This window comes from Sinohyriopsis cumingii, chromosome 17 (genome assembly GCF_028554795.1).
Source record: "Sinohyriopsis cumingii isolate HCF-2022 chromosome 17, ASM2855479v2, whole genome shotgun sequence".
Classification (NCBI taxonomy): Eukaryota; Metazoa; Mollusca; class Bivalvia; order Unionida; family Unionidae; genus Sinohyriopsis; species Sinohyriopsis cumingii.
Genome location: NC_142977.1, coordinates 39,211,005 through 39,238,204, shown reverse-complemented (window position 1 = coordinate 39,238,204; position 27,200 = coordinate 39,211,005). Strand labels below are relative to the sequence as shown.

The 27,200-nt window shown below is 35.8% G+C and overlaps 1 protein-coding gene across 5 annotated transcripts in view; it reads right to left on the bottom strand.

Moving 5' to 3' along the window:
• Nucleotides 1-26,756, bottom strand: part of LOC149778462 (sushi, von Willebrand factor type A, EGF and pentraxin domain-containing protein 1-like) — a 119,678-nt gene extending 92,922 nt beyond the window's left edge. For all 5 annotated transcript variants that reach the window (XM_089939303.1, XM_089939307.1, XM_089939304.1 and 2 more), the window contains exons 1-4: nt 26,598-26,756; nt 15,060-15,170; nt 12,498-12,575; nt 10,976-11,066 (exon numbers count right to left, since the gene is read on the bottom strand). In XM_089939303.1, coding sequence (XP_089795429.1) covers nt 10,976-11,066; nt 12,498-12,575; nt 15,060-15,170; nt 26,598-26,655 — 338 coding nt within the window. In that variant the 5' untranslated portion in view covers nt 26,656-26,756. The remainder of the gene's footprint in view (nt 1-10,975; nt 11,067-12,497; nt 12,576-15,059; nt 15,171-26,597) is intronic.
• Nucleotides 26,757-27,200: the final 444 nt, after the last annotated feature.

Below are 27,200 nucleotides of genomic sequence, written 5' to 3'. Positions count from 1 at the left end.
ATTTATATAAAAATGTCGTATAGTCATGTTAATGTTACTCTGACTCCCGGTCAGGTCAAAAAGCTTCAATCAAAAACCACCAGCAAATGCGGAACTAAAATATTACTAAAACGAGATCAGATGGGTGGTGGTCCAAACAAATTATCGTTGACAAATAATCAGATTAAACATTTCAATAAAGCCCTAGAATCAAACACTGGAGTTCAATTAGGTCTTTCTCCGAGCGCCATCAAAGACATGGTTAAAACGGGTGGTATATTTCCACCTCTTGCGGCTATTCCAGCGTTAATAGCTGCTGCCGCTCCAGCCGTAGCAAAAGCAGCCGCGTTAGGTGCTGTTGGAACAGCTGCTGGAATGGCTCTAAAGAAAGCAGTAGGAAAGGGATACAAAAAAAGGGACGCGGTCTAAGATTACCGGGATCTCACTGGGGAAGCGGTCTGAGGCTCCCACGTTAGATGTTCCAGCATCAAATTTTGATTTACTTGATGCTGCTAAACGATTAAAAAAAAAGCCTTTAGAGGTGTTTTTATGCGAGATCAATTACCAAACCAACCGAATAAATTCGAAACAGGTATTATTAATCTCGACGAACGTTCCTGACCCGGTACTCATTGGGTATCATACGCGGTTGATCAACGTGGAATCGTTTATTTTGATTCATACGGGTTAGCTCCACCTGCTGAATTTATCAAGTATGTCGCACCACTCCACGCGCAAGTTTGGTATTCAACGCTACCCACACAAACAATGACAGATCCGCCAATATGCGGCCGTGAGGTAATTAATGTACTCGACGCTATATCAAAATCATCCAAACCGCCACATAAAGTTGTGCATGATTATACAAGCAACGATTCGTTGCGCGTAAAGCGTTTTAAATAGATCTTGGATCTTAAAATATAATGGTTGATATTTACGGAAGAAGATCTTTCCGCGTTAAGAGAAAATCCGGCGATGTTGATCCGTCGAAGTATGCGACTAAAGATGAACTTGCTGATATCATGAGCCTGGCTGGAGTTGATCCAGATGAGGTCGTTATTTTTCAAGATCGATATGGTAAACTAAAAACGAGCAATATCAGATGGAATGATATAGTTCGACGAGTACTTGTTGCAGTTACAGATAATATTCCTGTGTTTACTGACGGTGGTAGAATCAAAGATTCAAGTATATCGTTTACAACAATTAGAGATGAAATTGCAAGAAGCGTTGCTAATCGCGTGAAAAATACCGGTGACACAATGACGGGTGAACTCAGCATGAACGGAAATAAAATAGTAGTTTTAAGAGATCCAACATCCGACGAAGATGCAGCAACAAAAAAATACGTCGACACCGTAGATGGTAAATTATCCACGTTGCGGGTCGAGTATGACGTTCACGTGGGCGCTTTTGGAAGATTTTGCAGAAACCATCAAAGAACCGCAGAAGAATTCTTCGGCATTCCGCACTCCGTTGACATAAAACTTTCTGATATCAAAAGTAACCTAGACACGATCAAACAAACACAGAAAAACGTCGTAGCGGGGATTCCTGATATCGTTAATAAAACCAATTTGATTAAAATTTCAGCCGGAATAACTCCTGGGCATATCACAAACATCGTATGCACTGTATCATCGGGATTCGCAACATGGTCGCAGCAAAATAAAACCATCAAATATACCGCAACAGTCACTGGCGTGTACAGGTTGTCTGTGTTCAGTGGTGCGCGATTTGAGATATTTACAACGTATCCATGGCGTCATTCAACGGATAGGTTTTCCGGAGTTGTATCTGTTATATTAAATAGCGGAACCGAAGAAATGTTTATCCTGGAAGCAGATGATAAGAAATTAACCGCAACATCTTACTGGTGGTGTTTGGAATTTGTAGCTGAAACACCTCAATTGGTTGCTGCATAAATATATATGGACGGTGCACAATACAGATACAATCAAGCGCGTGAATGGCAGGCGGCGCTAAAAGATCAAGTCGAACAATATACAGTAAAAGTGCAAAAATATCGACGACGATTAGTTATCGTGGACGTGATTGTTTATTCAGTATCCGCTGTTGTTGCTGGAACCGGTGTTATATTATCAGCGGTGACAATGATGGCACCAGCAGTCGTAACTATTTGTATTTCAGCAGCAACAACGATTGCAGGTGTGCTTAATATCATCACAAAAAATATGCACCTGCATGAATGAAAAATTATCCGATTACATGATAAGATTACATACAACGACGGTCGCATACTCGAAGTTATCTTCGTTGTTGTCAGTGAGTCTCAGTGATGGAATTATATCTGATTGCGAGTTTTCAATGATGACTAAAATATACGACGAAGGTATCGGTATTAAAGACATAAATACTAATAATGACAGAATTACTACATCAGATCGTGACTAACACAACTCCGCCAAAGATAACGATGATCTCGTTAAGTTCAACTAATCCTGAATTTAGTATTATTTTTCCTACTGCAATTCCAGTAAAAGAAATAGCATTAGCTCAATTACGAGTATATTACAGCTGGCCAAATATCAGATCAAAATCATTTAATGGTACACCAGCAAATAATTTGCTTGTATTTGCTAACAAGAACAAATCAGATGGTACTCCTGACTGGATAGATGTTGGAATACCCACTGGTAGTTATGAGATCGAACAAATCAATGAGGAATTTCAACGTAGAATAAAATCAATAACCGGAAAAGAAGCAAAAATATCAATTAACGTTCATGAACCGACGCTGTCCTCGACGGTTGAGATACATTCTCCTGATTATGCCGTTGATATCTATCAATCCACGATAAGATCCGTACTAGGTTGGCCGGATGTTCCCCCGGTGTATGAAGGACCACCAGAACCGAAAAACTCTGATTTTACGTCAACAAGTAGCTCTCGTCACGATATTGAAATGAATTCAAATTGGTTAGGTTACATATAAATAAAACCAACGGTGATAGATGGAGGACTTTTTTATGATCCTGACTCTATTTTTTATTATCTTATTAGACATATTATTGTTTTAGATATTGATCCTATATTTTCTTCAATAAACTCAGACCATAAAATACAGTTAAATAATATACATGATAGTTTTCGGGAGTATTTATCTGATTTGACATCTACGCGCGATAATATCATCAGGTACATAGAAGTTTTAAATTTTATAGTTAATTCTTCTGAAAATATTTATAATAGAATTAGAGATGTAGTTCTTAAGTCATCAAGCGATTATAAAAAAATCCTTCACAGCCAAATACAAAATATCCGAAGCTGATATTGCAACATTTAAGTTCCCTGATTATAATCCAGATAAATTAAGAAAATCTGTCAATGATGTCATTGATGAATATTTTCCTAAACTACTCGATGCGTGGAAAAAACTAACACCACCTCCAACTGTTCTCAGACATAATAATGATCCACACGGCGGCGGCAGGCACGTTTCTCCGGGAATCGTTAATATAACCAGCACGATTGTGGTCAATATGGTTTGTGACGTAGTCGATGGTAGCTATCAAATAGATCTCGGAAAATCAAATCAGGCTCAACAAGGATATATTTTATATACATTTACACCACAAGTTCCCCCTGGAAGTTTAATCGTGCAAGAACCAATTAATCCTGTGTATCTGCGGTGTCACAATAATATGTTAACACGAATAAATTTTAAGCTCACAGACCACCTTAATCGCTTAATTGACATGCGTGGAGAAGAGCTTGTGATAAATCTGTATATGAAATCTTAATTAATCCAGTAAATGTTATATAATGTACCAGCACGTGATTGTTTTTATACATGACAAAGAAGCACTTGACAAACGCCATCAGAACAGTGTTTTCAAAACACAGAGCAATTTAGCGTTAATTTAGTTATTGATGAATACAGAAGCGAGGATTTCTTATTAACACAAGAACAGTTAGATGAGCTCCGCCGAGAACATATTATTGAGATCATCTGTAACATAGATCAGATTCTAAATTATACACACTCCTGTATTAAACTCGAACAACTTAAAAAAATTATATTTCAGAATAAATAAATATAATCACTGATGGGATAAATTACACAAATTAATCAATTTTGTACAATCTGAAATATTTTTATTATTATTCTGAAATATTTTGTTTTTTATGAATCAATCTGATGGGGTAATTGGTACTGAAAATTATACAAATTATTCAGTTTTCCAAAAAATACTACAAAAAAAATTGTATTATTATTCTGAAATATTTTTATTATTATTCTGAAATATTTTATTTTTTTATGAATCGTTCTGATGGAGTGGTTGGTACTGAAAAATTATGTAAATCAATCAGTGTGCTAATTCTGATGGGGTGGTTGCTACTCAAAAGTATACAAATCAATCAGTGTGCTAATTCTGATGGGGTGGTTGGTACTTAAAAGTATAGAAATCAATCAATTTTCCAAAAAATACTACAAAAAAATATTTTATTATTATTCTGAAATATTATTTATGTAAATTAATTAATTTATTAATTCTGATTGAGCGCTTGCTACTTAAAAGTATACAAATCAATCAGTTTGCTCATTTTGATGGGGTGGTTGCTACTTAAAAGTATACAAATCAATCAGTTTGCTAATTCTGATGGGGTGGTTGGTACTTAAAAGTATAGAAATCAATCAGTTTTCCAAAAAATATTTTATTATTATTCTGAAATATTTTATTTTTTATGTAAATTAATTCTGATGTGATATACAGTGAGGGAAATTATATTACTACTCAGTCGTTACCCGCTGACATAATTTTTCTTAAGTATCTTATGCGGGTACTGATTGTTTTTTTGTTTCGTATTCGCTGGATAATCCCGACCTGATCTTTTCTATTGCAACAGAAAGAGGAATAAATTCATTTACTTCATCATCGTTCACTATAGCCAGTGACTGAAACATAGCTGCCTGAATCCGCTTTATGAACTTATGTTGAGATGATAGAACATACTTATTTTCATTTTTAAGTTCTTCTAACGTTTCAAAATCAGATATTATTTTTTCAAGATTTAGCTCATCAGATATATTAATTCCGTTTTCTTCTAGTTTTTTAATAGCAGAAATAATGTCTTTGATATTTTCATGGTTCATTATATAATATATAAATCTTTAAAATAAAAAAAAATTATCCCTAGAACCCCTATCGAGTCTTTAGCGAGTTCGTCGGGATGTTTCAAGGTACAGGTACACGAAACACTACCCCCCTATGAAAGCCCCTAACCCGACAAACCACGGTCGAGAGGCCCAAGAGGGTGTGTTTGGTGAAGACATACAATGAAATGGGTATATACAATGAAATGGATATATACAGTGAAATGGATATATACAATGAATGAGCTCAGATTATGGATATATACAATGAATGAATGACGGCACAAACATATATTATGAAATGAACTTCTATTCGAGTTTTTTAGCAAGTTCATTAAGTATGAAATGGATATACAATGAAATGGGTATGTACAATGAATGAAGGACATTACAAACATATAATGAATGAAGGACAGTACAAACATATAATGAATGAAGGACATACGCTCAGCAAAAACCCACCCACAATAATCAAGCCCGTGGGTGATACGAAAATATGTATCAACCACCGGTTCATACGTGTTGAGTTTTGCTGAGCGGGGGGATTTGGCGGAGCCCCCAATTATTATAAAAATCGCAATTATGCGCAAACCACCGACATGTTGTCAGCCATGGGGATTCGATCCTGGACCGCGATCGTCACAGTCCAATACGATACCGATTGAGCTATCAAATCTTGTTATAAACATATGTTTCGAAAGTTAATATATAGCTAATAATCATTGAAAAGGAACTAATTTCGAATATATTTACTCAAAATACAATTCTTAATTCAAGAAATACGTTTATATGACATATTTTCACCAAACAAAGATAAATTAAGGAATTTCCTATTTACTATACCACGCCATCTATGATAGAACATTCGGTCTAGATCATCTAATTGCCAGATTTTTCCATCCCCCCCCCCCCATGACTGGTCAAAGGGAGTTTACTCGATAAATAAATAATCACACATACATACACAATCTCGCATTATATTTCTGCACTGAACAAGGAAAATGCAACTGATTTTTAATTCCAAACACTATCGTGGACCTATTTCTGTAATCGAGTCAGTACATTGTACATTGGATCTAAAATTAACCCGCCACACGATACAGACTAGACGCTGGATTCTGCACTCAGTAGGCTGGAATATACATGTCGGTTTTCTGTAGTTTAGATGTAATGTATATGATGTCTACGTGTTGCGCTGTTCTAATAGGGCAGAAAAATACACGAACTGTATATTTTTGTACGTTAGAAATCATAAATCCATTCTGTGATGCATACTGTTCAACTTGCTCCACCAGGCATCACAGACCTTGGATGTTGTATATGATTATGACCATAAATTACCTCCCTTTCATGAGTCAAAAAAAAAAGTAGTATAATAATGACAATTTCTGACCCCCAAAAAATAAATATAATTCGAGGTGGTGATGATAGTTAACAATACTGAAAGGTGATTTTCTGCTTATATTTTTTTGAGAAAGCGGTTTTATATATATTTTCTGCTACTTTTTGTACTGAACGTGGATTAATATTAAAGTATTTCGCAGCAGAACATATCGAACGAAATATAATTACTTCGCCAGTTTCTGTGTTTGTGGAATTTACCGCCCTCTTTCCGATTGTTTTACATCTTCCAGTATTACCACATGCAGAGTTCATGCTTTGTGTGACAACACGAAGGTTGGATAAGGAGTTGTTCTGAGGATCCCCGTCAACATCATCAATATCAGAAGTGTTGAAAGCGCCATCGTTGAGTGATCCAATAACTAGATATAAGACAGTATATCTCAATGGACCTGGTGGATGCGGCAAAACGACTCGAACGATTAATGTTTTTAGAAATTCAGATATGATCGTGCTGACACCCACACACAGACTTGCACGCGAGATGAAACAACGGCAAGTACAATCGTGTACGTATCATAGTTTCTTTCGGTGGCGCGGGGATACATGGACTCCTGAACGAATGGGAGAAAAATATATACCTAAAATAATTATTTGGGACGAGATATGTACGGTGTCATTGGATACATTAAAAACGTTTCTTGATTGGTTGTTGACGAAAAATACCGCTATAATAATGTGTGGCGATCATGGTCAACCACCGCCTTTTGTTGGACCATCTCCACATGATTGGTTAAAACATTTCGTTGATTATTACGAAGAAATAGATGATGATCATAGAGCTCTTGATGCAAATTTAAAGGAATTTAAAAAATTAATCAGATTACAATCAAACAAAATTCAGTGTGAAATAATACGCGGAGTAATCTCAGAGACCTCAATGAGTGAATTTTTGAAATTATGGAGACCCACCGATTTGATCGTAGCAAGCAGAAAAATAATCAGAGACGATTTACAACAGCAGTTATTTCAGCTGCATAAAGAAAAATATTCAGAATTACCCGTACCGTTATGTTACAGACCATCAGATGCACGAAAACAGAATATTAATTGTTGATATTCCAGGACAGACTGAGAATCAAAATCTCGTATTAAATGATATTGTCGCCGTTGATATCAGTGTGGTCGAAGATGCATTACGCGCTGACAAATCTCCATGGGTGTTGGGATACGCTATGACGATCCACTCGTCTCAGGGATTAACTATTTGTGACACACGAGTCTGGATTGTAGACGATCACATCGAGTGGTCAAATTTAGTTTATTTAGCGGTATCGAGGGTGAGAAATATATCTCAATTACGTAGAATTATAATTCCTGAAATCGTTAATAAATTCAACGTAATTGATGATGATATAATAAGAAAAAATTTAATCGGATACAAACAATCTGATAAAATAAAAAATAAACGCGACTTTGATCTTGATGTTGAATTTATTATTGAGCTAAAACAGCAGCAGAATAATCATTGCGCCAGTTGCAATTGTATAATGTTATGGCGGTATTCGAGTAATGATTCAAGACAATTTACCGTAGACAGAAAAGATAATGGTCGCGGTCATACACGAGAAAATACCATGTTGACCTGTCTTGAGTGTAATCGACGCAGAGGCGCTAGTGCTAGTTAAGTGATCGCGGTGGTAGTTGTGTATCCGTGGGGATTATTTGTAGTTGCTCACGTACAAATCCACGTTGAGGAGCAGCCGAATCTAGTCTGTAGATTGTAGGTCTACCTGGCGATCTTGTCACGGTGGATATTTTGTGTGTGGTAACACTCCAAATAGGATCAGTCGCTCTCGCGCTACCACCTTCAAGTTCACCCGGTTCATATAAATATCTAACTGTAACATCACCCAATATTTTTTGTTTTTCAGTATCTTTTCGCTGTGTTGGTATATTTTTTTTTGTGACTGCGCTAATGGGTTTCATGTTAGTTGTTCGTGCGATCTCGCTATTTAATGCAGCTATCAGGCTTGGTAATCTTGCAACCCATTCGCGAGATCTCGTATCCTGAATAAATTCCCTCGCGTATTGATATCCAAATAACCGCTCAGCAAGTGTTCGATTAAATCGCTCAACAATTGCCTGATCACGGTGAATCGCAGTATGTCCTCGTCGTATTTTGGTATTATGTCGTTTCATCAACGATGACACTGGACCAAGAAATTCCCTACCAGGATCAACCTGTATCAGCTGTGGCCATCGCAGACCACTTTGTGGTCCACCACCTCGTTGATAAATTCGTTCAAACGCATCGGCTACTTCAGATGATGTTTTCGTTGATAGCGGCTCTGCCTCTTTATATCTACTTGCAACATCAACTACAGTTAACGCGTACTTGTACGTTTTTCCACGCACAGTATCATGTGGTAAAAACAGAATATCAGCTTGATGAACTTCATTAGGAACACTAACATCGAAATACGCGTACTGAATACGTTTCGGTGGTGGTAGATAAATTTGCCATATTGCCTGTTTGGATAACCACGCGCTAGCAGTAGAATGTTTAACCGCTTCTGCATCAGCGAGTTTACCAATTGCTGCTTTGCCTCTCCAATATCCTCTTGGTGAATAATAAATTAATTCCATTATATATTACCAGACCCAAACGCTAATTTACCTTTCATCGCAGATCTTGCTAACCAATTAACTAATGATTCTCTGATATTTTTATTTTTTATGGAATTTAACGCGTGAATTAATTTCACATCTGCAATATGCCTATCCTGTAGATTTTTACTCTTATACGCAACATCATGAATATGACAAGCTCGATCAATAGCGTTTACTGGTTCCTCGCCTGGTTTTTGTTGATCTTAATTATCGAGCCTGATATCAAGTCTGGTACCAGGACCGCAATAATTATATCCTGGTAGATGTTTTTCTCCTGGGTATTTAGCCCATAGAGTACCTGGAAACTTTGACATCAAATCAGCAATATCACCACCGCGCTTATTAGGTAAAAACGAAAATTTCTTTCTACCGCACAAGAACATTTTCCACCATACGCTATTTTTTTATTTTTTTTTATAACTGTAGCTAAATCAGTAGTCGGAGTTTTAACTCTACAGCGTAAACAATATAAATTCATGTTATAATATATATGGATATAATTGATTTCTCAGCGACAAGAAAACGAGAACCTGTTAAACATCATCCTGCGCTACCGAATTCCATCAGAATGATTATCATAGGACCATCTGGATCGGGTAAGACGCAGTTATTACTTAATCTGATAATGAGATGGTTGAAATGGGATAAGTTGTATTTGGTAGCACCATCCGCTGATGATCAACGATGTTATGAAGTATTAAAAGATTTTAACGAAAATGCAAGATTACTGGACGAAGATAATGATGTTATAGAGTTTATAACAGACATTGATGAAGCACCGTCCGTTGATGTTTTAGACGGATTTATTAATAATTTAGTTGTATATGATGATGTGATGCTAGATAAACAATCAAATCCAGCCAGGATATTTTCTCGCGGCAGACATAAAAATACAGATGTTATCTATGTTACTCAACGATATACACAAATACCAAAAGTGATCAGGGACAATTGTAATATTTTAGTTGTGTTTAATGGCGTAGACACACACACGCTGCGAAATATTCATCAAACTTGGTGCAGCGGTGACATGGATATAATTAAATTCAAAAATTTCTTTTCACGAGCGCAAGCCACTCCGCATGGATTTATAACAATAAATTTACATGATCCTAGAACAAGATATCGTGTGGGTCTTGATAAAATATTTGGATAGTAGGGGTGATGATAAAATTAAATTGAATTAAACAGATATCATTAATATAATGAACAATTGTACGTGGCTGCGTCAAGGAACAACAGATAAATGCAACAAAAGGTGTCGTGGAGAATATTGTAAAAAACATAATTATCTTATGAAGAAAAACCCTCATGCTGGTCCACGAAGTTGTGTTGGATGTAACAACGGCGTTAGAGGATTATATCAGATTTGCAAAAATTGCGGTGGAGATCGATACAGAAGTTTAATGATATATTACAAAAAAAGAAAAAACATAAATCCATAAATAGAAAAACCACCATCAGAACTTGAATATTACTTGAAACATAGAACAAATTCCCAGGATTCAGATGAAGATTCCCAAGATTCAGATGATGATTCCCAGGATTATTGAGCAGCAGAGAGGGTCCTGTCTACAATTCTGTTTGGGACAAACAATAATCGTAGACGTGGTATTGACCTCTATGAAGGGTCACTATTTTTTTTTGGTCTAAACACAAGGGTGACCATTCCCTTAAGTGGTCTGTTCACCCTCTCTGCTGCTTTTCGAATGATATTTATCTCCTATATATGTGTCCTCTATAATAATGACGAAAAGATATTGATTGAATATATTCAAAAACAAATCGTGTCGAATATTGAACTATCTGTTGTCAAGCATCCTGATAAGCTAGATAGTGCGAAAAAAATAATTAATTACTAACATGTACTCGATCTGGGATCCGAACTGCACAGATTCGTCAGTGAAATAAACTTTACCATTCTCAGGAGATGATGGTTTATCACATAAGATCTCTGAAATATAATACATCTCATATAACTTAATGGCACGTCACGATAAAAAACCATGTATGTTACCTATACATAACCAATAAATTAGTTACCCACTTAAATGGTTTCTCAGTATTTACATATATTGCAGGTTTGATGTTTTCTGTTCCTATACATGTCATGTATAGATCATGGTTGATGTAGTTTTGATAATAGATTGTCAATCGAAAGGATGACAAATGCAAAATTTGATCAAATATTAACATCTTCGGAAAAGATAGGAAAAACCCTTTCAATCCAGGCTTGTATCGTGACCACCATGAAGAAACATCTAGTCTCATTCAAATGCAATGTCTTTGGCGTACAATACGTTGAAGAAACGTTAAATAATAGAATAGATCCCTATAAACAAAGTATTCGATTGAAGCCAGATAGTGGTACATTATTTTGTATTCCACGACAACCTCTTTCGCTAGGAATCTTCAGCGACATATACGTTAATTTTCTCAATCGACTCAGAACCGGAATACAGATGAGAAACACATTGCACTTACATTTCAGACAGTCATAACTTGAAGTAGGATATATACATTTAAGTATTAGAATAAGAATAAAATTTCATGGCAACGAAAATATTGTTTCCTTACAACTACCTTTCTTGTATTTTTCCATACCAGTTTCTTCGCAGACATGTAAACTATCTTTCAAACACCTTCTGGGGAAATATGGAAATAGTTCAGCTGAACGTCCACTGCACAATGGAGTCAATACTGATGGTACTTTGAATTGCATTATGGGGTGCATTCTCATTTAATCTATTTACATATACTTTCACTGGATGGTCAAAAGATCAATAGAATGTCAACTCAAATCGCTTTTCTTTTTCCCGCAAAACATGGAGACTTTTTCAAGTTAATGTATCCAATATACAGTAGAAACTAAGATCCAATAGTTTATAGTTGAAAGTCCATAAGTTAAATTAATTTGAATTGTCACTCCAAGTTTCAACGTTATCTCTTTGGATTTTTTATTTCGATCTTCTTTGTGAGTCCTTCAAATGCAACTTGGTAAAGATATTTTAAATGCTTAAATTATGTTGCTTTTTTGAATCTTAAATTTAATCGGAATTTTTATTTTACCGAAATAAAATATCTAGAGAAACTATTTTACATTTACAAGACAGCGATATGATAATATACCTATAGATAAGTATTACTTGCGCAAAATTGTTATACTAAGCCACGCAGACAATACAAAGGTGTGAATATGATGTACTGAAGCTGCTAACATTTAGTCAGTTTATTTATTTAAACAAATTGCAATGTGTAACATTCCATAATTCATTAGTTCTTAGTGTTAGAATATGCAAAAAGACACCTTCACAGCATCATTACATAGACAGCAGATTTTAGTCCCATTGGATGTGGAAATATTCGGCAAGTAATGTTTATTTACCTTCACATTTTGTATCGTTTCCTGACCACGTGCGGTCTGCCTGGCACTTTCGAAATTGTGGCCCGACCATCCTATATCCTGTCAGTAAACAGTAAGATAAGCGAGTGAATCATTTGAATAAAACTAACGAAGTTTATCGCATTAAATCACATGCTTAGCAAGCACATGCCATGCCAGCTCAATATTAGGACATTGTGTAGCATAAGGTAGACAAGTATGGTCTGAAGGGTGCGAATTCATGAACATTTGTCAGCGCTTAGTTGAACCATACAGCCCTATAATATGTCCTGTAAAGTCCTCTGTCTCATTTCAAATGATCTTCAGTGACTTAGGTAAATATTCACTTTTCTGCCCGACAGGATTCCCAATAGATCAACATAACTGAAACGTGTAGAGCAATTTCCTAATTATTATTGTAATGCTCGGGTACGTCAGCTGAAAAAGTAGCTTGCCAACCTGATGAATAACTTCAACGAAAACACTTCTCGAAGGAAACACAGATTTAAAATATATTTCTGTGTGCAGATACAATTTCTAAACAGAGAACCAAGAATGTTTCGCTTTAAAAGACATAAAGACTTCCCCAAGTTAAATTATTTGTTTCATCACTTTTAAAACAAATGTCATACAAGATGTTGCTATGCATGCTGGCATGAATATAATTCGAATGAAGTTTGATATGGACAATTGTGAGACTAAGTGAAATATCGTTTTCAGTTCAATCACCAGGCCCTTCTTTTGATTTTGTTCAGGATAAACAACGTTAGAAAACATTCGGTCAGGATACAGTATTGAGATTATTGCTTGCGTTCATCATGTACAGAAACCTCTGTTTCTTTATTACCCAAATATACACAGTATACTACACATTTAAATTTTGTATTCGCTTTTGTCTTCCAGTACTAAATTTGATCGTATGTCATTTCCACAAATACTCTAGTGATTTCGCTTAGACGAGAATTAAGATTTCAACAATGTCGCTTTCTTGTACTCAAGTATGAAACGTCTGCGGCATTAACGTAGGAGATCGTGGGTGGTTCGAACCCAGGCCCATTCATACCAATGACTTATAAAAATGGTACTAACAGCTGCCTCGCTTGGAGCTCGGCATTAAGAGGTGAGTGTAAATACTGGTTTGCCTTGTGTCTTGATAATGTGACCGGGTGGGACATTATGCTACATAACTGAATCATGATACCCTCGTCCTAGACATCACTATAAACTGCCATTCTGCAAATGATGTAGTAATATGACTTTAAAATAGTTAAGCTGTGTTAAACTGCCACAGTAATTATAAACAGGTATTGGTCAGTCAGGATGTTAGATGCGAACCAAATCAGTGATACTAGTTTTCTTTTTCAAGAACCAGATACAGTGTATCATTCTCTAGCAGCCTGATTTTCCGTGTTCATCCAGCTTTTATCAGATTTTAGTAATATGCATAGACGAAGGTCTAGGTAGACAAAAGCGAAACAAGTTCAAGAAAGTTGAGTAGATAGCCAGTCGTACGCCATTTTCATCAAAACCAATTCTTCATTTCGGTACTTGTTTCAAAGCTTGTATCAGTCTTGATTTGTGCTTTTGTTATCAGATGTACAGTATTTGCAGGTCACAAACGTAATAGCACCCACCTACGTATTTTAGTTTACCGTTTCAGACTGTGTACCTTATTTAGAAGCACACAAAAGCAATGATTAAGAGAAATTATCTGGAGACGATGGGCAAATCGAACTAACAATAGTACATCTGGAATTCATCAGATAACCTAGTCTTTTAATAAACACTACGCAATTATCCTTCTCATAGTCGCAGGGGCGGATATTTGGATAGATACTTAGGTAATATCCAAGTCAATATATTTGTCACAGCCATATTGGAGAACCAATTGATTAGTGAAAAGGTAAACTATGAAGTTGCCATAGCTACAGTAGTAACGGAGAGTACATAACATATATTGGTGGATATATATATATATATATATATATATATATATATATATATATATATATATATATATATATGGGTAATCTCAATGTAATTATTCTTGTCACAGTTGTAACTGGGGGTGCATTGATAGGTATTAAGGTTCAATTGTGTAATTAACTTTATCGCGATCATTGCTCTTTTGGATGTAATTGTATGAAAGTACCATTGATATGGTCGTAGCGGTAGGTATTTTAAAATAAGCTGAGATAATGCAATCATGCTTGTCATAGTTGTAGCGGGGAGCAAAAATTTAATTGGTGTTGAAGTAAACATTCCACTTTTCATATTTTTAACAGAGAGTACGATGAGAGTTTCTGAGGTAAATTTAATGCAGTTACCTTTGTCACATATTTAGCGGAGAATATTCTAAATAAACTCGATGTAAATGTTATGCAGTTACCATTGTATTAAGTCCGAACCGAAAACAATTTGAATGGATTGTGGAGCAAATTGTATAAAATTATATATATATATATATATATATATATATATATATATATATATATATATATATATATATATATATATATATATATATATATATCACAGTTATATATATAAGCGTAATGCATGTACCAAGGTCACAGTCATAGCGGATTGTACTTTGATAGATATTGAGGACACCGTTGTACGCCTTTTGGACCAGACGTCCATGGAGGGGCTGCTTCGGTGATGGACAGGATACGGCTAAAATAGAGAAAAAATTACACAACTCTTTTTTTCGGTACCCTTCACAAACATTTGATAATTATTTTAAAATTGGTTTCCTTAACAAATAATTGCAAAATATTTTTCATGGACTCTATGTATGGTAAATATGTATCACTTCCATAAATAGCATGTATTTGAGACCTAATTTCAAGGTCATACACATGCGGCATAAAATAAACTTTTGTAAAGTTGTCGTATGTTTACATTCTAATTAAGTCCATATCAAACAATATCGTGTTAATGTTAACATATTAACATTATCTTGTTAATGTGTTAGTTAACTATTTGACCAATTCCTTATCTGTATTACTTTTTTCCGACCTCGATGATACTAACGCTTTGTCTTCGTACGAACATTTCACTGATACGATCAGTTAGACTTTTCCAGTGTTGGCTCTTCTAAACCATTTAAACTGCATTGTCTACAAAACGTTCCAAGGCAATACAACTTTCTATCGGGTATCTTCCGCAACACACATTTTGTATTGGTCTTGGTGTGGCTCTGGAGTGTGTCAAACAGTGTGTGTCGTACATTTATGATTGACTATATATCTTTTATTTTGGGAAGATTTGTTTTTATCTTTTATCATTCTTTCACCATACTTAAATTCTCGTTTTCGTCTTTTGAAGGTTTATCAAGACTCTGTTCGTGCTTGTAAACATTTATATTACTGCATAAAAGTTTCACACCTTTTCGTCCATTAAGGTACATGAGAGATTACCAATCCTAAGGACATCTGGGACAGATGAAAGGATGACATCCCATTTCCAGATGGTCACTATGTTTGCAACATAACACATTTTTGTGATTTTCAACCAATGGTTTAGAATGGGATGCGAAAACAAACAGACGAACAGACGGACCGATTAATGGTCAAACAGATTAAGATTAGTACACAATTCACAAGCTATCCTTTAAAAAAGCATGTGGATAATTGGCGTGTAAATGTTCTACTAAAATGATGGTCTTGAATCTACTGGATGCAAGAAATCACGTCAATTACAGATTGCAGAAGTTTAATAGTGCGCCCTATTTCCTTCAAAACTGTGAAAAGAATGCATATATTAAAATATATGATATATATCTTGCGAGATGTCAACTTTTCATTAGTTCAAAAAGCATAAACTGTCACTTGCATACACACACAACTAATGTTTTGCAAGAGACCTTGTCCTTAAAACAAAACTGATAAATATTCTAAGTGAATAGACACAATAATAATTTGTCTGAATATTGCATTTGACTTCACCAAATTATGTAAAGATTTAAACAGAAACAATATAGACTAAGTCTGGAATTTATTCAAACAATTTAAAAGCGATGAAAATGAAAAGTAGTGTAGCAGTAAACGAATTGCAAACTTTGGCTCGACCATTTTTGTTACTTTAATGTGTATGTGCAAAATGTTTTTTCAGATTCCTCAGATTTTATTCAATCGCCATCAGCTTATAAAGTAAAACATAGAAAGCACAACCAGGGTTGAAGCGGATTTTCAATTACCACCAACTAGACTCCTTTATCATATAATAATCTCTGTATGTATGCATTCTAATTTATAGATATGGAATGGGGCACAAGCATGATCAAATTTAAAGTAAAATTAGATTACCTTTTCCGGAATATGTCTTGTGTACCATGACAAAAATAATAGATGCCATATATGTAACGTTCCATATTAATTTCAATATGTCTTGATTTCCATCAAAGGAATCTGGATTGAATGTGTATTCAGCCGGGAGGTAAGTAACTGACCAACATACGAAAGTGCCTGTTATTGTACAAATGTCTATATCCGCGACTAGATCCCATCTTTTAGGTGAAGATGTGCCCTTAATTGAGAGGATAAGGCGGTTGTTGCTTGCAGGCAATGGGATGGGTTTCGTCACCTGCGGAGAACCGGTTTCGTTTCTAAGTAGGGAACGAATTAACAGTTATGTAACCTGTATGATAATATTCTTCTGCCATATATACCTTAATTTCATATTCTCACGCATCCATTTATAGCATTCAGGGAGAACACTTTCCTCTCTTTGTGGCGTATATATGTAACTTCTTTGTAACTTATACGCGATTAAATTAATGTCAGAACAATACGAAGTGACATTGCATTACGATGAGTTTATTGAGGACTAGCCACACGAGTTTGTATTCTACAAACTAATACTTATACTTATGACTAGGTTCCATGTATCATTTGAGGATGAGCGCTTGGTCAAGAAGGTATGGAGGTTGGTATGTGCACACAAGGTCGTTCGATTATCATGGTCATATTGGACCTCAAGGAGTGAACAACAAAACAAATACAATATGACCAATTCAATCCTAACATTATCCTCCCGAAATCGCTATTCAACTTTCCTGTAGTCTCGTCAGATGTCAGACCTTACCATCGGTTCAATAACTGATGTCTAGCATAGTGTTACAGTCACAGAAGGCAACAACAAGTGTAGTAGAGAACACTTTGCTGACAAGGGCTCGAGCCAACAGGCAACCTCATTTGACCCTATTGGTAACTGGGAATGGTTTAGTTGACTCGCCCTCGTCTACCTCGTAATCTAGCTTACTTTGGTGGAATAGTCGAACCACTTTCATAAAGGGGTAGGTCCTATAAGAACTCGTTTTGTTATTAATAGGACATCATGGCTCGAAATGTGTCAACTTTCGAAACACCTAAAATTGCAAATTAATTTTAACAATTTAAAGAAAAGAATATATTGCAGTGTTATGAATATACTTTGTTATGAATATATACGTATAATGTAAATGTAACGAAAAAAGTTTTCGTCGGGAGGACATAAATTTTAGGACATAATTGATCTTACCCTATAGGAACACGACACACGACAGCAACCTCCCACTAACAATTTGCATATTACAGTCGTAAAGTTTGTAAGTTTTACAGACGTAAGGTGAAGGCCACTAACAACAAACTTCACTACATCATAAGGCAGCAGTTAAAGTCTACATCGAAGCATTGTTTTCAATTTAGATTTATGTGCATAAAACGTTTTCTTTTATTTTTTCAGTAACGTAAATTTGGTCCTTTTCATTATTTTTTCTGTCGTTCTTTCTTGTATCGTGTATCCAAAATCTGCATTTGTTTAAAAATAACACTGAAAACAATATGTTTTAAATACTGCTATTTAACTGGTGAGAGGAACTTACAGAATTATGGCGAAAATCCAAAATATTACTGGTAAATTTGTATGAAAGTCCAAAAGAATGAAAAGTTCCATATAAATTTCAAAATTGGAAAACTACTGGTCCGCCAAGAATCGTGACTTATCACGATAGTGTCTTCCAGATCTCCTTCCAATAATTCACAACATTTCCAGAATAATATTATAGCCCAAATTATGAAAACTTTCTATGTCCACTGAACAGTCCAAACATATGTAACTCCTCTCTAATATTACTTTGTACAAGTGCGCAGTTGAGCGCTAAATCAAGCAGACGATAGCAAAGAAAGAAATGGACAATTTTATTTTGCCATGGTAAAATTAGATTAGTAGCGTAGATACTGCTAATTATCTAAATGTAAAATTGTGTTCAATATTTTATACACACTCGAGTTTGTTCGGATCTTACCTTTCGGTCAGTGGTGAAATCCAAGACTATCCGAATGCAAAACAGCACTTCTAGACGGCTCTTGTCTAGACGTCAAGATCGGCGAACAATTATTGCATTTTCTCCATTATATCACAAATTGAACGAAGTGTGTCGAGCTGTTTTGAAAATTGAACTATTCTTGATTACGACTGGCCTAAGTTGGAAATTAGCAGACGCAATTAGGATAAACTAGCAGTGTTGAAACTACCTAGGGGTGCGGACCGGTGTCTTCCCTTGTGTTATATTGTTACAGGTTAGAACCACCATCTCTTGATTTTCTTTGTAACGAGCCCCTGTGCTCCTGTTTAATTTACCACAATGAAAATCCATGGGCGGTACCTTAAACACCAAACTCTTATTTTACTTCAAGAAATATTGATGCATCTCTTTGAACTCCTTTTGGATTTCTTTTAAGCGGGTGAGCTGACCCACCGTTAGGAGCTGTCTTGTCAATATCAAACAGCGGTTCACGGAGCTAGGAGGGATCCATTTCGTTACAAGGCTGGAATTCTTTTTCAGTGTAAAATGTGTCGATTTCCTGATAACAAAGAATTATTCCCAGGTGTGCCTAAATATCATTGAGATCATTTAGTTGTGAATTTGAACGCGGGAAGGCAAATTGAATTTCAGCAAGCTGGCGATATTTGTTTTGTTTGTTTTGTGCCCAACTAGCTCGCGACTGACTAATTGATATTATGTGTGTGTGTGTGCGTGTGTGTGTGTGTGTGTGTGTGTGTTGATATCTCTAAAAGGATTTCACCCCGCCCAGTTTATTGTCCGCATGCAGTTTGGATGATTCGTACCAGAGTTTTCATATCCGCTCTGGACCATCATGGGAACTACACAGTGGTGTTTTCCCCTTACACTGGTGTGGTATATTTCGCATGGAACAGGTCCGCCGCCCTTTTACTCGCAAGATCGGCCTGTATCCTATAGTATTCGCAAACACAATGCTGGCCACAGTAAGTAGTCTTCCTCGTGTGAAGCCATTTGCGTTGATTCTTACCAGTCGTATGTATTCTAATATAATGTTTCTTATTAATTTCACCGTGCGGCAACGGCTATGATGAGCTGGGAGAGACATCGAGAAAAATCTTGCTTTCTTTGATTGTATTTTCGAGAGCCTAATATGGTTTATTTCTTTCTCAGTAATAACGATATTAAAAACTCTTTACATGCTTTTCTTGAACAGACCAGATTAGGTTATCAATTAATAGACTTCGTACATATACTTGTATTGCATACTCACACCCCGGATAGAAAGATAAATAACCCTGAAATTAATTATAAAATCTTGGCAAATAATGAAGGTTTTAAATATGCATTGTGATTATTTTATATGGAATTGTTCGAAGTACTTATGTCAGTTTGTTATCACGTTTAATGAAAGTTAACGCTATAAAGTTTTGTTACGTATGTCCTGCCTAGCAAAATGAACGTAGCTGAAGTAGAGTTGTCTCCCATGAATCACAGAACATGCATATTATAAAGACATTAGATAAACTTTATCCACCTACATTAAGAAGATTTCAAATTCTCATACGTAAATAAACTCAAGACATTTAACGAATACTTAAAACCTTGCACAGTACACATATAGTTCCTATCAAGCTGCCTAAATTTATGAAAATCTGTCCATTGCTATATATTGCAATTTAATCAATTATATATATATATATATATATATATATATATATATATATATATATATATATAGTTGATAGAAATTAGTTTGATATAACAATGCTATTGGCATATCAAACTGTGATCAGACCTTTGCGCAATAATACGCACATACGCACATATACAACTTATTGTTACTGTGCCCTGGTAATTCTAGAACAATGATGAATTTCCACTCATTGATCATTAGTGACGTATGAAATTAACGATACAAAGTATTAATAATCCCCGTTTTCTGAATGAATTCAAAATAGTACACAATTCCATCGCAAACCTTTATGTTTTCAGTTCCCCACTATTATCTCATGCATTCCTGCAAAAGCGACAAAATACACAGAATTCTGGATTAAGAGAGAATAAGAATTTGGGTTGGATGAAAACCTTGTAACTGAACTTACACCAAGTAACCTACAAGAATATGGTTCGTCGTAACGGTATATGTACATGTTCCTCGGGATTTATCTACAGTGTTTATATAACACTGGTCTACAGCCAAAATGCTTCCGAAATAAATGGAGTTAAACTTTACTAATTATGGGTCACTGAAAACGAAAATGATCCTTCAAATTTTTGATTGGCTCTAGTTTAAAAGTATGATAATAGGTCAGTATATACGATCCTTGACTTGGGAATAGGACAAGTGAGCTATAAAGGGATGAGGTCTCAATTTAAACCAAACAATGACTAAAATACATTTTTGACTAGATATATGAATAAATATATGACTGGGTTTAGACAGTACTTGCTTTTGAAGTAAAACAATGAATGATGCAATCTAAAGCTGGTATTGTGTCATAAATGATATGAATTGCATCATTTTATTCCTAGAAGTCATGGATGATGCAATCATAACTAAGCTTACATCACTCTGCTGAATAAATTGCCCTATATCAGCTCTATAAATCACACAGTGTCGTGCTCTCTTATGTGTCAGTGCTTGATTTTGCAAAGGGATACATTTCTGTAACAGCAAGAGTGATCAGAGATGCCTTGTACTTGAGTGAGCAATGCAGATAACTTCTACTATGTTTGTGGTGAAGGGACTTTTTGCATCACAAAACCGCAGTATAACCACTATGGTTAAGAAAGCCTATTACCTTTATTTTGGCTGTAAAATTGGAGATCAGGTCAAAAGATGGGCCCCACACATATGCTGCAACACTTTTGCAACAATTCTTCGCACTAGGTTGACCATGAACAGAAAATATATGGCTGTTGCAGTGCCAATGACTTGGAGAGAGACAACTGATCATATCATCAATTGTTACTTCTTCATGGTGCCTCCAGTTGGGAAAGGTGTGTCAAAGAAGAAAAAGTGGACTGTGCATTATCCAAACATTCCATCAGCTATACGCCCAGTACCCCACGGAAAGGAACTGCCTTTTCCTGATGCACCAGAATCATTCTAACTTGACTCAGACCAGGAAGAGGATAAAATTATATAAGGGTTTTCATGTTCCATTACCATCACAAGGATCTTTTTCCATTCCTCTTCATGGAATTTGATCTTGTAGCCTTCAAAACAGCTTCAATGGTGTGATGGCAGCCAAAATATCGTTCATGATCCAGATGAATGAAGACTGCTCATTGATTCATCGAAGACGAGTCTTAAATCTGTTTTGCTGCATAATGGCAAAGTTTTGCCATCGGTTCCAGTTGGTCATGCAGTCCATATGAAGGAAACCTATGAAAATATGAAACAACGTTTGAGGTGCATAAACTATGGCCAACATCAGTGGCAGCTTTGTGGTGGTTTGTAGGTTCTTACTCTCTTGCTTGGTAGACAGCCTGCTTACACAATGTACTGTTGTTTTCTCTGTGAATGGGATAGTCGTGCAAGAGATTCCCACTAACAAGAGAGATTGGCCACTCCTACAGTGATTGGAGCTTGGAAAGAAAAGTTTTCAGCATCCACTACTTGCTGAATCAAGGACGATTTTGCTACCACCCTTGCACATCAAGCTGGGTCTGATGAAGAACTTTGTCAAGGCCATGGACAAATCACAAGCAGCTTTGAAGTACCTCCGTGGAAAATTTCCAAGGTTAAGTGAAGCTTAGATAAAGGAAGATGTCTTTGTTGGTCCTCAAATTCGTGAACTTCTTCAAGTTGATGCATTTGACTGTGCACTGCGTGGCAAGGAAAAGACGGCATGAAAAGCCTTCCAGTTAGTGACAACTGATTGTCTCGGAAACAAACAAGCAGTCAACTACAGGGAGTGGAAACCTCCTCAAGGCATACAAAAGCCTTGGTTGCAACATGTCGCTAATGATGCATTTTGTGCATTCTCGTCTAGATTTTTTCCACCGACCTGCGGAGCAGTGAGCGACGAGCAACGCCGATGATTTCACCAGGACACTGCAACAATGGAGAAACGCTATCAGGGCAAACGGAGCCCATCAATGCCTGCAGACGTTTGCTGGACAGTGATAAGAGATGCTCCATTTTATGAATGTAATAGACAAGCCAAGATGTGCCGAGTATATACTGAACAAGGATTAAGCTATGTACTCATATATACATAATAGTTATTTGCCTTTTGTTTCATAATAACTTTCATTTATATAACCCTTTTGCTGTTTTTATAGTCTTATATAAACAAAACGGGTGAAATATTATCATGTAAAGCAACCATAAACACATGAAACAACCTAGGCTAACAATTTATGATTAAACCTCTACTATCTACATAATATACATAGACGTAAAGACTAAAAACTTAATTATCTTAGAAACAGTCGCCAATCAGTTGTTTTAATTGTCAGATTTGAATTCAGCACATCAAAATTCTTAATAAATAGCTCATGTTACCTCTGAAGCAGACAACTTCTCAGAAAAATTGTACAAAAGTTGCTATAGACTGTCGACATTATACGGTAAATTTCTTGGTTACAAGGCACACATACTATACTGTATTCAGTGCTTTTGTTGTTGTTTCTTAAGCTTACGAAAATGTTGAAAAATCAATTATTATTAATTAAATATGAAAATGTCCAAAGGCCTCCCCCCCCCCCCATTCTCTCTCTCTCTCTCTCTCTCTCTCTCTCTCTCTCTCTCTCTCTCTCTCTGTACCATCGTAGCAAAATACGGGCGAAAATCCATGAAAAGACGAGCGTAGAGGATTTTCGCTTGTGTCATGCGACGATATCTCTGGACCTATGATGGTGAAAGTTAAGTCAAACCGACCAAAGGAATAGACAGAGAGACAGTCAAATAATTTTATGGTAGTAATGTTAATTAAAACATACTAACGACCTGGATAAACTGTGAACATGTTAAATATTTTAAATACCACTTGTCGGTTCGTCAGTTCGCCGCTTAGTTTATACACCACAGTTATTTCCATGCGCCGGTACGTAAATGACTGAGCGTTCAGTGATTGTAGTGCTCTAATAGCGTCATTAAAACCATCTTTCATGTTCAAATCATGAGTGTTTCATACACTGATTTAATCAAGGTGAATAACAAAATAAACTCATAAAGGAAACAATAAACTTATTCATAAGCAAAGGTGATTGTGAATCGCCACAAAAAGCATATAAATACAATTTGTAGCGGACACATTGGGAAGGGGTGTGATGAGTTCATTCACTCAGTCAATACACAATTGCCTGTAGTCAATATTAACTTGGTTCAAAGGGCAAATGTGTATTTGTATGTGATATAAATAAAATATATTTATAGTATGTACGTTGTATCAATAATATACCACTCGTTGTATCAAGGTTTCAGTAAAAGGAAACTCTGCAAGCCTAGTTTCCTTTTAATGAAAAATGTATACATCTCGTGGTATATCCATGACACAGCGAACATACATACATACATACGATGTTGTCTGTTACCAGTCTATCCGATAATTGTGTTAATCTCAGCCAATCAAAATGTCGCTTACCTCTTCCAGTCAGAGGATCAAACAGATTAAGACTTATTTATTTGGTCAACCAAGTTGCCCAGATACGGACTGACAGCTTACCTCATAATCCTTAGATATTCTGGAAAGGTGCATTATGCGTCGAAAACTGTATATTCTGAGTACAATATTATCCATTGTACACGTGTGCATCACTTCACTAAATTGCCCATTAAGAGACCTCTATAAATTTCTGGAAGGGTGTAATTAGGTTACTGCGTTATATCTAAATAAGACCCAAGACGATTTTGTGCACATAGAAAAGACTTTAAGTGGTATTTCCCATCAGCTGATGACTAAAACGTAATTTATCTCAGCCCAGCAAAACTGGGAAGGATATAACTTTGTTCATGATTGTCTGTTTGATTTTACTTTGTATGTTTGAAAGTTCGTATATTCGTAGAATTGTGCTTGCGTTTGTTCGTTCCGGTATTTTTTATTCTATATATTAGACTTAAATTATTCAAAACATTACATGCGAACACAAATTTAAAACCCCTTACCGTTATACCAAGACCTGGTCATAAAGCAGTTAATTGGGTGAAGGGCTTCTCGACAGTTATTGTTGCGTAGAAATGTTATGCCACGATAACAATAAAATAATTAGGGTGCTGGACTTCTCAACGGTTATTTTTACGTAGAAATGTTATGCCACAATGAAAATAAAATAACTACAGTGCTGGATTTCTCAACAGTTATTGTTAGGCATAAATGTTCTGCCACGATCCCAACACAATAATTACAGTACTGTGATAATGATATCAAACATCACTGATGTGAATGCACTGCACCTCACGCCTTAATTAGAGGTTATTTCACTTAGCTAATTGTCTCAAAGTACAGATAATATGCAACACCTGTAGCATTTACCAAGTAAGGGGCTTAAGCAAGATATCACTAATTATATAAATATAACCAACGGAAGTCAGGCACGGCGTTACATACTGCGCCAATGTTTGCTGTTTCACGTTTTGAATTACCATTAAAATGCGCACTTAACTGATAAGTTAATGCTTTGAATCAGGATCTTACAGGTTGATACTTATTTAAAACATTAATATCTTCAGAGAGTGTTATACAATCAACACTTATCCTGCAAGAGGTCTATAAGGTTAGGAAAATTATCAAACATTATTGTTTTTTTTACATAGTATTCCTTACTTGAAGAAATTGAGGATAGACGTTTCTGAAGAGATTGGGGGAGAGGGCGTAGAGTGGGTGGCGTAAGTACAACAGAAAGAATAGAAGCTGAGATATATGGCGAGATATCGAAGTTGTTCCAGTTATTAAATAGTTCACCGAAACCTGCGCCGCACCCTCTGCCACTTTTTATTTCTAAAAGAAGTACTTGAAAATTAGTATCAAATTAATACGTTTTATACCGTCATGCTTGCTTGTAAGTTAAGTCCCACTACAAACTGCACCGATCCGGATCTGTCATCGGATAATGCGCCGGCAGTTGGACTCGACTTATGAGCGAGTATATTCGGTATGTAGATATTATTGAGAGCGGAATAATTGTCAAGTCCCTTACAATTTATAAATATGTGTGTAAACTGCAGCTGTATTACTCTATGGATTCACAAGAAGAAACATAGATTGATGTATCAGTAATCATAAACATTATACGAACCCCCTTCAACCAATCGCATAGCATGACATATCACCTCGAAATATTTTTTAAAAAATTAAACATTAAAGTCAGTGAAGTATTTGTTCCTCTCTACCTTAACCTCTCAGTGTCATAATTGAAGCTGATACAATATTGTTTAGATTTTTGTTTTCTAACTGATGACAGAAGGCGGAGGTGGATAATCTTTCCTAGAATATAAAAAATGAAGACTGATTGGTAAATGAAGATTATGCAAACTCTTATACACATTGGCACATGGCGGTCTTCCCCTAAAATGAAGACTGATTGGTAAATGAAGATTATACAAACTCTTACACGCACTGGCACATGGCGGTCTTCCCCTGCGATTAGGATAAGGATGATCTTCATCCTAATAATGACAAGTTCAGTGACTACTGATATTTTAAGCCTGCAATAATTAAAGAGGGGATCGATGGATGTCAAGTAACTAACCACTGCTGGAAAATCCCGCTCAATAAACTAATGTGAAGATTTTGCGATTGAACTGGAAGTACCGGAAACAGAAATCACTAATACTTGTTTTGAAATAAAGCAAAGTGAGCACTTACTTTCTGAAGATGCCGTACTGGAAATAAGAAATACCACAATCAGAGACCAGGTTTCCATCTCAGCTCGGTGATTTTATGTCCGCACACTGCACTAGTGCTCTTATTGTTTTCTTCACTTCCTTTTATGGCAGGGTCTAATTCCGGGAATCATACATGCTCTATTGAAAGAGCCATCTTCTGCGAATTCGTCCTAGTTTGATTTTTTGTGTGGTCTTTTATATCTTCATGATGTAAGTTATTATCACCTTCATGGTGTGTGCAAGTTATGATCTGATCTGCACTCACACCACTTGGTTTCAGAGAAGATACAGCAAACAACGCACACGAAAAGTAGATAATAAATGACTATGAAATGTTCTGTTTGCTCTTAGTGTTTCGGTACAGAAATGTAGTAATAATAATAATAATAATAATAATAATTACGACGACTCAATGGAGGGCTTAATCTTTTTTTAAAATCCCTAAGCTCTTTATAACGTCAAGTCAATGCACAACGGCATAAGAACAGGTTGCATACAGACAAGATAAAACACACGAAAATATCTCACAAACACTACAGAAACAAAATGAATTATTACACACACACAAAATATGAAACATAAA